The 13987-nt window shown below is 41.5% G+C and overlaps 2 protein-coding genes across 3 annotated transcripts; one reads left to right on the plus strand and one right to left on the minus strand.

Moving 5' to 3' along the window:
* The first annotated feature begins 946 nt into the window (after positions 1-946).
* LOC101169943 (probable G-protein coupled receptor 173) lies at positions 947-6577 on the plus strand. Its single transcript, XM_011477472.3, has 2 exons — positions 947-2028; positions 2914-6577. Exon 2 carries the CDS (start codon positions 3081-3083, stop codon positions 4275-4277), a length of 1197 nt encoding a protein of 398 aa, XP_011475774.1. The 5' UTR covers positions 947-2028; positions 2914-3080; the 3' UTR covers positions 4278-6577.
* A 1391-nt stretch (positions 6578-7968) lies between these two features.
* Positions 7969-13455, minus strand: wdr13 (WD repeat domain 13). Of its 2 annotated transcripts, none has more exons than XM_023956795.1 (10): positions 13351-13455; positions 12836-12923; positions 12475-12706; positions 12049-12158; positions 11748-11878; positions 11334-11641; positions 9776-9956; positions 9486-9627; positions 9278-9396; positions 7969-8825 (listed from the first exon to the last, which is right to left on the minus strand). In XM_023956795.1, exons 2-10 carry the CDS (start codon positions 12874-12876, stop codon positions 8641-8643), a joined length of 1449 nt encoding a protein of 482 aa, XP_023812563.1. In that variant the 5' UTR covers positions 12877-12923; positions 13351-13455; the 3' UTR covers positions 7969-8640. The 2 variants fall into 2 exon arrangements, with proteins under 2 accessions (XP_023812563.1, XP_023812564.1); XM_023956796.1 differs by lacking the exon at positions 13351-13455 and adding an exon at positions 13037-13226.
* Positions 13456-13987: the final 532 nt, after the last annotated feature.

Below are 13987 nucleotides of genomic sequence, written 5' to 3' on the forward strand. Positions count from 1 at the left end.
TTTAAAAAAAATCTGCCAATGGGGTAAAAAAAATGTGAGGAACGTGTAGTTCAGTTCAAACCGCTGAAAATCAGGAGCAGATGAAAAAATACAGTTGGAAAAAGCTTAAAGTGTTACAAACTAAAATCGGCAGGCCACTGATGCACCCACTGTTGCGAAATAGACTCATGTACGTCTTTGTTTTCCTAGTCCGTATTGTCATCCTCAGCTGACTAACTCTGATAGCTCCAACAAAAGTCGCCATTTTTGTTACACCGCTAATGATAGTTTGGGGATGTGAGGGACTGTACACTAGCGGGAGAGAGTATAAACAAAGGGATGATGGGAAATGAGTATGGGCTTTCTCTTTGCCAGCTGTTCCACCCACAACACAGAGGAAAAATTTCTCATGAAATCCTGCCGCTCTGCAGAAAATATGTCTTGAAAAATTTAACTGGGAACAATTTTACAATAGATAAAAAAATATAGGGTAGTTGAAATGGGTCTTTAAAGGAGTTTTTGAAGGGTTTTGTTGTGTATTATTATTGGCAATATTGTGAAATATTATTTTAAAAATTTTACAGTTTTAATTTACTTTTGGAAAAAAACTGTAGCTCCCGTTATGTCTTCAGTTACATCGCCTGCAGTTTAACACTTCTTTTGCTTTGATATTTCCTTTTATTTCCATCTTTTCTTTCTTTTTTTAATGGAGGAGCATCCTTGTGTCACAGAACCCAGAATCCCTTGCTGCGGCCCTGTTGGGCTCTTGCCTTTTCTTTGGGGTCCCGTCAGCCCCGTCATCCCGCCTGTCGCGGACAGGGGTCTGACAGCTGGAGCTGGCTGCCGTGCAGGAGACAACAGGCTCCGTGCGGAATGACGGCTGCACACAGCATCACTTTTCCAGTCGTGGCCCACAGCACTGCACAACAGGCCCACCTCCCCTCTCCTCCCCCCTCCCCCCCGCCTCCCCCTGTCTCCCTGCCTCCGAACAAAACCGACGCTTTCCGCGAATGTGCGAGCTGCCTCCTCACAAGCAGCCATAATTGGGATTATTCAGGAATAATTCGCCTGATCCCGCCGTGCTGTTTTGTTTTTGTTTTCTTTTCTTTTCTTTCGTTTTCTTCCTTTAAGCGTGGCTTCAATTGCTTTCAGCGGGGAGGAGGAGGAGGAGGAGGGCGGGAGATCCTCATTTTTTATCACCGGAATTTATTTTCATGGAGGTTTTTTCCCCCCCTCCCCGGTCTGTCATGGAGGGCTTTTCACTGAGGACCGTTAGGATGTAGTCCACCTTCGCAGGACAGCAAAAACAAAGGCTGCAGATTGACAGTTCGGGGTACAGGCCCTGCGATTTCACCCCCCACGTTTTTGTTGTTTTTTTTCTCAACCGAAGGAAAGATGGGGAATAGAAATAGAGTGGTATCGAGGTTGTCGTCTGTGTGGACTAATTGTCCTGCTGCCACTGGCCAATATACACGCCAAGACGATCCATTTAGGGGATGCGCGATCTTTTTTTCCTCTTCAACGATTGTGGGTGGGTTATTGTAAGCATTGAAAATCTGACATCATTTTGGATTTATGATCTGAGGAACAAACAAAAAAAAGAGGGGGAAAAAAAGGTGTATTTTGATTTTTCTCGCCCTCTGGAGCCTCATCTTCGACACAAAAGCTGTTTTTCTCGGATGGTATTCAAATGGACACATCCCTCTGTGAGGCTGTGAAAGGGTGGCGGTGGATGTGAGTGTGTGTGTGTGTTTTTATGGTTTTTGGTAAGACATATCTCTCATCAGCATCAGATGATCACGGATGGTTTGATCAGCTGTTGATTATTTGACAGCCTCCGCCGTCTCATGTTCCTCCATTCGGTTACTTTTGCGGTGGATTTATCCATAACAGGTGTTGTTTCCGCCTGAGAGCACCTCCAGGAGCATGAATCTTTATTATGTGTTTTCCCGTCGATTTGATGAACAGTGCGACCAAGGGACTGGGCTCTCACCCTCTGTCTTTGTTTGTTTTTAACGGGAGACAACATCAAAAATGAGGAAATGAAAGGTAAGGTTTTCCATTTTGTGCCTCGGATACACACAAAAACACAGCAGAGGGGATTTTGACACCTGTTTGTCTGTTTATTCCACCTCTGGCCTATTTCATTATAATTTTCGTCAAGGTGGCAGAGGGCTGCTCTGTACAGAAAAAAGAGATTACAGTTACAATCATATTGTGATCATGGCCTACATAAAAGAGGCCCACCCAAACCAGCATCACCGCCTCTTGTTGCCATCTCACGCACATTCAAATTGATATTTTTTAGGTGTCTGATGGATTTTATCCTCAAATTGACATCCATTTGTCTTACTTTTGTCAATTCTTTTGAAAGAAATCCCATCCTGAACACTGATGTCTAAAATAATCTTGTGCCTTAAACAGCACAAGAAAAAAAAAGCCAAATGGCTGCCCGCTCTGCTGTTATGTTGCCATATTTATTCTGTGCTTTGAATGGTTCAGATCCCACTCTCATGCTCTCGAACTGGTCGTCACGCACCTGCGGCCGACAGAACGCATCAGATGTTCTTTGCTCATTTGCAACATCTCTGTTGGACATGCCCGGCGTTGGTTATGCTGTGTCTGCTCCATCCCCCCTGTACGCCCCCATGCATTCACTCAAACACCCACACTTGCACAAAGTATGTGAGCTGTAGTATCTTAGCAACGGGCAAGGTAATTACTGAGAGAGCCAAGGAGCTGGCATGCTGTAGAGCTACTGGTCTGGTCCCAGCGCTACGGAAACAGGAAGGCCAAGGTTTCCACATCACTGCACAACACAATCCGTCTGTGTCCCCATGATTTTTTATTTTTTTTTATATTTGAGATCTGCTTTTTAGTAAGCTCTATCGAGCAGGTGGCTTCTCCCTCTCTAAAACGTGTCTCTTTTCCCAGGTGACGAGGCTTCAGACAAAGAGGAAAGATGAATCTGTCGTGTAGAAAAGATCCTTAAGGCCTCTCCTTGTGAAGACAAGAGAGCTGTTGGAGACAACGGCTGTAGGAGGATCATTACTGTTTATAAAGGGCCCAGATCAGGCAGGCTCTTGCTTGAAGGTAATAGAATGACTAACCAGAGCTTTGCCATTGATGGCCCTGGCAGTTTGCTGGCGGTACTGGCTTCCCAGAGTGGACTAGCCAGAAGCAGCAGCAGCAGTGATAGCAGCAGCAGTGGAGGAATCTCCTCCACAGATTTGTCGGCCTACTTCAAACTGATCTTCTTGGGGCTGATCATCTGCATCAGCCTTGTAGGGAACCTCTTAATCTCCATGCTGGTGCTGCGAGACAGGACACTCCACAAGGCTCCATATTTCTTTCTCCTGGACCTGTGCCTGGCCGATGCAGTTCGGTCTGCTGCCTGCTTCCCCTTTGTGTTGGTCTCTGTCCACAACAGCTCTGCCTGGACTTACAGTGCGCTGAGTTGTAAGGTTGTGGCGTTCATGGCTGTGCTTTTTTGTTTTCATGCGGCCTTTATGCTGTTCTGTGTGGCTGTCACCCGCTACCTTGCCATCGCCCATCACCGTTTCTACGCCAAACGCATGACCATCTGGACCTGCGCCGCCATCATTTGCATGGTGTGGACCTTGGCGGTGGCCATGGCCTTCCCACCCGTCTTTGACGTGGGGACATACAAGTTCATCCGGGATGAAGACCAGTGCATTTTCGAACATCGCTACCTGAAGACCAACGACACCCTGGGTTTCATGCTCATGCTTGCGGTTGTGGTTCTGGCCACCCATGGCTTCTACGCCAAGCTGCTGTTGTTTGAATACAGACATCGCAAGATGAAGCCTGTCCAGCTAGTGCCAGCTATTAGCCAAAACTGGACCTTCCACGGTCCTGGGGCCACGGGGCAAGCTGCGGCCAATTGGATTGCAGGGTTCGGTCGTGGCCCCATGCCACCCACTCTGCTGGGCATCCGGCAAAATTTACACAATCAGCACCGGCGGCTGCTTGGGATGGAGGAAGTGAGGTCAGAGAGGAGGCTGGGCAGGATGTTCTACACCATCACCTTGCTTTTCCTAGTCCTCTGGGCGCCTTACATTGTGGCGTGCTTCTGGAGGGTCTTTGTCAGGTCATGCACCATCCCCCACAGGTACCTTTCCATCACAGTGTGGATGAGCTTTGCCCAGGCTGGAGTCAACCCCATCTTTTGCCTCCTGCTCAACGAGGACCTGAGGAAAGTGCTGAGAGCTCACTTGCCTACGTACTGGAGGACTAAACAACACCTACCCCAGGATGAGGCCTACTGCATTATGTGAGAATGAGTGAGGTGAACAAAGGGGAAAGCTCTTGAGTTTTAAGATACATTTAGAGAGCCGTTATATTGTAAAGCTGTTGGTTTAATGTCTGTTTTGTTGTTTTGCACAACAAAGTCCAGTTTTCCTTCAATGCCGGCCCAGTGCCACGCCTTGGAGAGAGATATTTGAATAAATGTGAGCTGCACAGGTTTGGAAAGGGCAATAAAAAGAAGAACCTTTGTAACTCTTTGAGCGTATATATTTCTGATGTTGTACTGTATCATTACTCGTTTGGAACAATTCAACAATCACCACTCTGACAAAGTGTGACACATCTCTGACAAAGTGTGACACATGCCATTCTAAAATAACGTTGCCTTATTTATGACGGACACGCCCAAGAGCTTTTCACCCGAGAACTAGTTTTTGCCGCACGCGCGGGCGCCGCAACCACCTAAACCCTTGAGGAAATGTGCCGTGGACTGTGACTGTAGGGGGTGTTGATCTGATCTGAGCACCGATTGCTCCGAAACACATCAAAGAACTCAAATGGAAAAGAGGGATCAGACCACCTTGGACGCCTTTTCATGTAATTCAAGGAAGACTGATGAATATTAAACAGACCCAATACATTTGGATACATTTAAATAGCTGTTGTACACCCAAAAAAATCCTTACATGCTTGTTTTTTTTTCTGTTCCCTTTTATAGGACTTGATTTAGGGCGTGTCAGGTTTCTTTGTATCATGAAAAAAAAAATGCCTGTTTTGCTTTATTTGTAAATGAAACATGTTAAGCAGATGACACTATTTTGAGATATGGCTTGATTTCATATTGTATAGACTGTACAGGAATGCACATTCCTAATTGTGTGTTTTTATATGACAATTCTGTGTATGTGTGAGGGGAAAAGGTGTAGAGAGAACAGAGGGGGAGGCAGAAAAAGACTGACAGATATGATGATAACCTTGGCTCCAGTCACACTGTGTCCCAATGAAAGTAGCCTACTTTTTGTTGTCTAAAAATCCTACATAAATCAGCAACTATGATTTGGAAAATGATAATTTCTCCAAATTGGATATGTGAAGTGTTTTTTTTTCCTACTTTGAAAATTCTATGTGCAAGTAAATGTGAAACACAAGGATAATGAGACGGAGACTGACAGATTGTAACACTTGTATATCGCCAACAGAAAAATGGAATTTAATGACTTGAACAATGATGTATGTATCATTTGAAGAGAAAAAAATCATGAGCAAAATGTATGTGTATTTACAAATGATGGCCCTGGGAATGTTTTAAAGTACTATACTGTTGAGGTATATGACTAAATAGGGAAATGGCCCCAAATTTGAAGGAAACAGGAGCGTTAGCCGGCCCTCTCACATTTCCCCCTCAGTATAAATGTCACAATTTAAGTGTCTGGATCACAGGATTCCTTTCAAATCCGAACTACTGCAGGCCAGTGTGTGAAAATGGGCTGATGTTTCTTTTTTTCCCCCCAAATTACAATTCATGTAATGCAAATGTTTGACCGCCAGGATATTTTTTGGCATAGCTATATATGTGCAGTCAATTTTCTTAATGTGGACACTTGCACAGCATACTGTACTAGCATGCATTCCACTGCAGTTCATAGATTCAGGACTGGTTTTCGCAGCTTGTACAAATGTCAGCGTGGACGAAGAATTGAGAAAAGCAAGAAGTGGCCCATAATTTTTACATCTAGCATTCCTTGGCGAGATGATATTCTGTAACTGTACAGTTTAACTGAGGAGGTTCTTTTATCCTCTCATCAATAAAGACTCTACTTTTGATGAATTCTTAACTCTGACATCTCTGGACAAAAAACAAAGGTGGAAAGAAAAATACCTATAAGTTGGATGACTTTTAATGTATTTGTTTTTTCCTTCCCAAGATTATGTTTGCAAATGTGTCACAAAAATGACGATTTTATAAAAAATAATCTAATCTTAAAGTAAGAATCATTATCAGTGGGTAAAATGTTTTAAACAACAGTAATGTGCACCTCAACTTTAATCCAGAAATGCATTATAGATTGGTGCTTTAAAGCAGAATTAAACCTGACGTTTTGACTGTAAATGGAAAAAAAATACAAAGAAGAGGCCTTTTCACATGAGCTTTTTGACCAATTTCCTGTTGTAATGCTCTAAATGTGTTTTTTTTGTACCCAAATCCCCAAAAAGACCAACTAATTAACACCATAAATGAACAAACAAAAAAAAAACAGAGCGGCAGATGGTTCTTTACATCTGGATAAATAATGAATAGCTACTCATTTATCAAGAACACTACCCCAAAGGAAAAAAAAAAGGCAATCTCATTTGTAAAGATGATTCAAGGATTAGGGTCAAGTCTTCTGCAGAAAGGGTGAAAATCTATTAACGAAAACATCACATTTTCTAGGATTTTACTTTTTTTTGACAAAACAAAAATGAGTTTATTTATGGTATGTTAAATTAAATAACATTTTTTTATGAGACTAACAGAATTGTGTCTGCAGAAGAAAAACTACTTTACAAGCAGCATCACCTGTGCAAACATTCTTTGAATAATGCATGCTTGACAGGTTGTTCTCTTTTTCCTCAGATGTGATGCTGATGCAGAGTCAAAAAGCTTATTTTTAGGTTTCTTCCTAAAGAAAAGAAAAAAACCAAACAGAAAAGACTTTGTGACGAGGCCCACTGTTCTTTATTGGAGTGAATGCACTGGAAATCTTTTATGCTGACCCGATCCATTAGCTTCCGGTCTTTAATTAGCAACTATTTCATAGTGGGGATTTTTTTTCTTCTTTTCTGCATAGCAGCCATTTACTGGCTTCTACACAACAAGCATTCACAAGCTTGGAGAGGGAACTCATTCTAGTTAAATGCTGTTAATAAATGTTGAACCAAACACGTCATCTTGCTTATAGTTATAAACTCAGCTGCTCTACAATCCTTTGACATAAATTTATTAAGAATATTTACAAATCGACATGCCTATTTATTGGATCAGAAAATTATCCTATGTGAAAATAGAATATAAAAACTAATGTTTTCATATTCTATGTTCACATAAGATAATTTCATGTGAAAACTAAGGATTTCATATAATCACAGAACATTGCTAATAAGAATTGTCCTTACATTTGAGTGGAGTTTTGTGTGTAGAATCAGAAAACATATTTTGAACAAAGTTTTGGGCGTAAATAAAGTTATGGAGCTTTAAAATATACTAAAATAGTCATTTGTTTATAGGATAATGCCTTTCGGGGAGGGAGAGTTTAAAGTACAATGAATCTATTAGCAACAAACAGGATCTCAGTGATGCCAACTCTGGGTTATCTAATCATTGTAGAAATGGTCAAAATTGGTGTTCAATAGCCCTGTGACAGGCTGGCGTCCTGTCCAGGATGCATCGCGGCTTTACCCGACAGTAGCCAGGTTAGACTCTGGCAGACCGTTACTCCCATTAGAGATACAGCGGAGGGATGGTGTTAAATAAAACTTTACAAATGTGCTACAAGTACAACTACAGCACTAAGAGGAATTCTGATTAACAGGATGAATATTATTCCTAATAAAGTACTAATACTTCAGTCATCTAAATTTCTATTTTTTTGTCTTATTCATTCTACTACTTTTAGGTCTTTAGAAACTAGTTTGCAAAAACATCAAATTTATGTTTTAAAAGGACACAAACTCTCCCCCGAAACTTAATATAGTTTTATTGTGTGTTAAATAATGATTGCGAACCGGTAGCCATCAATAACAGAGTACACAAAAACATAAGTACAAACACATTACTACACTTTCCTGCAAATCTGAAATGCCAAATACAAGACTGCAATTTCTGTTACATGCACAGGTCTTGGAGGGAAACGGGCAACAGAAAGTCTACAAGGCAGCTTTACTACAATTCATTACACGGCTTAAATAACAAGTGACATAAATAGTGAACTACATCTAAGCCAGAGGGAATGTCAGTGTGGGACAAAAGAGTAGCTTTTTTTTTTCCCTGTTAGATTCTATAGCATCCTCTGCACATGAATTCAGTCAGACCTACGCAGGCTGTAGGTAAGCGATGACACATGCATGGAAGTAGTGCTCTTTTCATACGGAAAAGCCATGAATGTTTCGGCTGTAGTTGTGGGGGGACTGGCCCGCACATACTCACACACACAGACTCACGCACGCACATAAATTAATAAAACATCTCCATCACCTACACCAGCCGGCGTTCTATTTGATTGCACTTGAGTGTCATAACATGAAACATCTGATGTAGCCTGTTACATTCCAGTGTACATCTGCGGACAGGTATCGGACGGTGGAAGAGCAGCGGCTGTGCGGCGGAGGAAAAGCTATCGGCCGGCGGTTTGGTCACTTCTGCTCCCGCCTCCAGATGATGACCATGCCCGTGGAATCCGACGATGCCAGCAAGCTCTCGTCACAGTTGAAGCTCACGTCCAAAACGGGACCCCCGTGACCTTGCAACTTGTTAACTATGGCCTTGGTGTTGCGCTCCACGTCAAAGAAGTATACGCAGCCGTCCTCGCTGCCGGTTACTTAGGCGGAGGGAGAAACCAAGACAAATATAGACAATTATCAGAAAATAGAAGAAAAACAACTAAGAAATGATAGAAATTTAGCTAAATAAATAAATTATTTTTAAAATTATTTTTAATTTTTTTGTAGTAATTTTGAAATAGTCTTAAGGGAATATGAAATGATGGTCAGTGGGACGAAACAAAGAAAATATGCGATATTTTGTGTGCATTTCAGACTCTGCTGTCATTTTCATTAAGACTGAGTTACCCTCCTTGGTAATAAGAGACAAACTTTGAGGACAACTGACAGGAAATAATGGTATAAGTAACAGAGGAAAGGCCATGTTAAGGCTTACACCTGATTATATATACCCCTTTAATGCACATTTTTATTATAGATTGCTAATTTGAGGGTAAGCCATTTCTGGGAGACAGCATGCAGTGAGTGCAGCGCTGTCAGGACTTCTTACCTACACAGGCTCCTTGTCTGAAAGACATGAGAGGGCAGAAGATGCTACGAACGGGTTGAGATCCGTGCTGGATGGGGAAGCTCCTCTTCAGCTGCAGTGTGCCTTCATTGTCGACAACTCTGCCCAGCAAAAACGGCACAAAGGTTCAAAAATAAGTGTCCAGACCAATACACAGAAAGCCACTTGCTTTTGATGCTCCAAACCTGACCTGTACAGCAGAAGCTTATTTAAACCCGCATTGACCAGCAGGGAGGGGTCTCTGGCCTCTCGGCTTATCCAGGAGCGAGCAGATATGCTGCAGATGGAGGTGCCTTCAGTCACCACCAGACGCTTGGCTTTGGTTAGCTTTCCTGTGGGGTGGGGGTGGGGAGCAAGGGGGGAGGGGGGTGACAACAAGAGTGCCAAAAAGATGCATCAACAGCTTCCTCAATGATAATTCATCATCAAAATAAATTATTAAAAAAAAAAAAAAGACTTTGCTTTTTATTGCAGCTATACCTGTCGCCATGTCAAAGAGGAAGGAGAAGATGCTCCCCTTGTCGTCACCAGCCCAAAGGATCCTCCCAGGAGCATCAAAGGACAACGACAGCACGCGCCCCGTCAGCTTGCTGGAGCCGCCCTTCACCTTCTTCCCAGTGGAGATGTTAACCACCTGCAGGTGGTTCTTGCCATTTCCAACCTGAAATGGGAAACGGCGAGCATCTTTATTATTTTCCTGCAGAAACTCAGAGAAAGTGACTGATGTCTTTCTTCTGTCTACAGAAAAACATTAATGGGGAAACCAATGTGCACATTTCTGCCTATGATGATTGAATAAAGGATTTATCAGCAAGACGAAAAAAAATTTTTCTATCTGCACCTTTTAGTCAACAAACTTCACTTCCATCTGTGCAGCACAAAGCAATCCATTTATTTTGGTTAAGAAAGACCAAAACCTGCAGAGCAAGATAAAGTCTAAAACAGTTTAAGTGTTGCTATAAAACTGCAGGAAGATTCCTCACACATACTCAGTAATTGCTCTTTTTCAGAAATAATCAGTCTCACAGGCTTCTCATAACAACTTGATACCAATCTTCTGGCACAAATTAGTAACACCTAAAAGCAATTTGCAAACGTTTACCTTTTCATAGAATATTTCCTCAAAGCGCAGTGTTTTCAAAAACTTTACGAACAAGTAAGCTATAATCTCCAGGACTCGAGCGTTTCTTCTTTGTTCATGAAATAATTAGTGAATAAATACATATTTTTAGCAAAGTGGACATTTTTATAGCATTATCTTTGCTAAAATGTAAATTAAAGAACTTTCTCCAAGCTTCACTCCTATGTTAATTTTTGCTGCAGGTATAGTCCCAGATAAAACCCATACTGGTTTTGGTGTCACCATTTTGGGAATTTCTCACATACAAAAGGGATTGTTTTTGTCAAAAATGAAAAAAAAAAGGAAAACAATCTGTGTTTTACAGCAATTTCTTTCAACAGAGGGTCATGAAAGAGAGAGAGAAAAAGAGGCTGGAAACATTCAAAACAACAATGGTGAAAAAACAGGAATGGTCACATGTTTGTCACAGCAACTGTGCATAAAATTCGAAATAATCCACATTAACACAGTAGTTAATAAACTAAAATAGTTACTGACAAAAATAAAAAGAAGAAATATAGCCAGTAAGTTAATATACAGAAAACCACTAAATGTCATGAAAAACAATCAGAAAGGCCTCAAATGCTTAAAAGTTTGGTCATCTGAATCTGAATGCATGCAAAAGAATACATGTGCAACTGATCACAAAACTGCACGTAGTTAAGTAATAAAAATAAAAATCCATCAAGCCACACCTATTACACAGTGGCCTTAGCTCCCAGGACAAAACTACTGTCACCCAGTTTTTAAGTTGTGACACTTAGAAATGGTTTTGGAACTAATGGTCTGTAAAATATTGTAATGTAATAAAATCATTACATTTTTTTCCACTCATTAATATTTGTAATAGAGGTTCCTATAGGTAACTTTAAAACCTTTGCTTAAGGTGGTTAAAAATCGTGTCTGAAAGGGACTCACCACTGTTAGGTTGTTGTTCATTGGTTGGAAGGTGCAGCAGAGCAGCTCACTGGACTCTGGGTCTCTGACCTCTCGAATGCACCGACCGTCCTCTGTGTTCCAAATACGCAGGGTCCCGTCTAACGACGTCGACACGATGATGTCGTTGCTCAGAGACCAGGCGAAGTCGGTAACGGGACCGCCGTGGCCTTTCAGGATCACCTTCACGCTAGCGGGAGGAGGAGACAGCATCATAATAGACAGCGTGGCATCCAACGAGCAGCAGGCCAGGAGATGCTTGTCATCATTGGCAAACTGCAGACGTGGGACTTGAAGGATAAGGGGGAGCAACAAAAAAAAAAGGCATTAACAAATTAAACATCCTAAAACTGATACAAGCAATTCCCAAATGTATATTTAAGGAAAGTGAAATACCAGCAGAGTCAACATGTTGGTCAAATATGTGGTGCATGCCAGCAAAAGCATAATTTTCACTCAGCGTAGTGTCTCCTGCCATAGCACGACTGGCCTCTGCCACTGACGTGGGCACCAAGCTGCCCGGAGGCCTGAAGACAGAAAGGTAAACATATCTTACATTGCTCTGACACAACTTTCAACTAATTATAAGAAAAATCTTAAGCAAAACCAACACAAGACTACATTTAGAAAAAAATCAGAGAAAGGTTAGTTTAGAAAAAAAGACTGGTCTTCTGCTTTTAAAACATCTTTGAAGAACCTCTCATCGTAGACGGCTCTGTTCATCTGGGCCTGTAGCTGGTATGAACCTCTGCTAACAGAGCGGCGATGGCCTCGAGCCCCTTGGGCACGGGGGTCCTCCTCAAAATCCTACCAGAGAGGAGAGGCAAACAAGACAAGAGAAAAACCACGACTGAAACACATTCCTGACAAATTATGCAACAGCTTTTCGTGCATTTTTGAAATGTTTGGAAGCAGCACCAGCCATTTCAACCAAGCTGCTCAGCCTAAAATGAAAAACAGCAAAGGATTTGCTTGGATCACATTTGTTGTAGCCTAAACGCTCTTTCCAGCTTCCAAATATTGTTTTTTTTTTTTTTAATTCCCTCCACCAGATTAGTACAGACACCTGAGCCTATCACTTCTCTTCTGCTTTTCCTGTCCCTTCAGTTTCTTTGAGTCTGACCTCCATGCGGTCCAGTGTGGTGCGGGAGCTGCGCACACTGCTGGCCCTGAAGCTGCTCTGCTCAGACAGGGGCCCATAGCGCAGGGCCAACAGCTGACTGCGCAGCTTCAGGTAATGCCTGCGCAGCCCTGGCTCAAAGCCACACTTGGCGTTCTCTCTGAGCAGCTGGCTGCGTCGGCGGATGTACTGAGTTCGGAACTGTGGGAAGGTGGGCGTGCGGTAAGCATTGTACCTGGAGGAAGAAAGCAGTGACACAGAACAGCAGCTTGTTTAAATAAACAGTAACTTGAACAGAAAACTCTCCATAAGGTTTTTATTTTTCCATCTCAGTTTTTGCTGTTGATGCAGCACTGAGTATCACCTTGCGTCCACGGCCAAAACCTGCTGCCAAACTGCTGCCATTCCACACGCAATATGAGAAGGGAGGAAGCCACTGTCAGGCTAGAATCCTGCCAAAAATTAAACAAGTGTTCAAATTAGTGTGAATAAATAAATCTTAACAACAGATTATACACATTTACAAATGAGCTGGGATCACATATGGATATGGATATGTAAATACCTCCCATCTTGCACCACCTACGTGTAAAACCAATAATAATGTAAAAGTAATAACACCACAGAAAGAACACTGTCGCGGTGTGCATTTGACTTTTAAAAAACACATAAATAAGGTCTGATCCAAGCTAGCATTTGCTAGCCATTGAAGCTAGCATCCTCTTTAGCGATTCTCTCATTAAAAATGCCACATTTATATTTTTTTGTGTTTGAAAATTCCCCTGTCTATTATTTACTACATTTATGCTATGTTTACTATGCACAAAATGGAGTGACAAACCGACGAAACGGCAAAGAAAACGTTCAAAAAAACCTTACCTTCCTTAGCTTTTCTCCATCGCTGATTTTCCTGTCATGTGACTTGAGTGACCAATGAAAACGTTGATGCTTGGTCACGTGAGCCCTGGTCACGACTCACAGCTTTTGTTCGAATTCCACCGTCCGTTGTGTCAACGCGAGATTTAACCACGTCAGGATTTGATGTCTTTTCCACAATGTTCTCTTTGTCCTTTACTGTTTGTTGGTTGAATGTTTTGAATAAAATAATAAAAAAAAGGGTTTTCCAGTTTATTACGAAATCATGTGTACCATAAACGCTATTACTCATTGATTGTAGAAATTGCTACTTAAATACCAGTAATTATTTAGAATTTTAACATGCTGCAGTAGATTTTTACACTTTAAATGCTGTTTTTCTATATATGCAAATAACCTTCTCTAAAGTAAATAATAGAAAGAAACACTTCTAAATCTCCAATACTGTATTTGATCCTAATCTTTTCAATGTCCTGTTACGAAATATATTGCTTTCCACTATTGTATCTAGAAAAAAAAACCTTTTTTGGCTTGGGTTTTAATTTTTTAATCACAAAATAATTTTGTTAATCAACTGAACATGAAGTATTTCTTGAAATTCAGATCAAACAATGAGTTTTTCTTAAATAAACAAAAACAA

Source organism: Oryzias latipes, chromosome 7 (assembly GCF_002234675.1).
Source record: "Oryzias latipes chromosome 7, ASM223467v1".
In the NCBI taxonomy this organism is placed as follows: Eukaryota; Metazoa; Chordata; class Actinopteri; order Beloniformes; family Adrianichthyidae; genus Oryzias; species Oryzias latipes.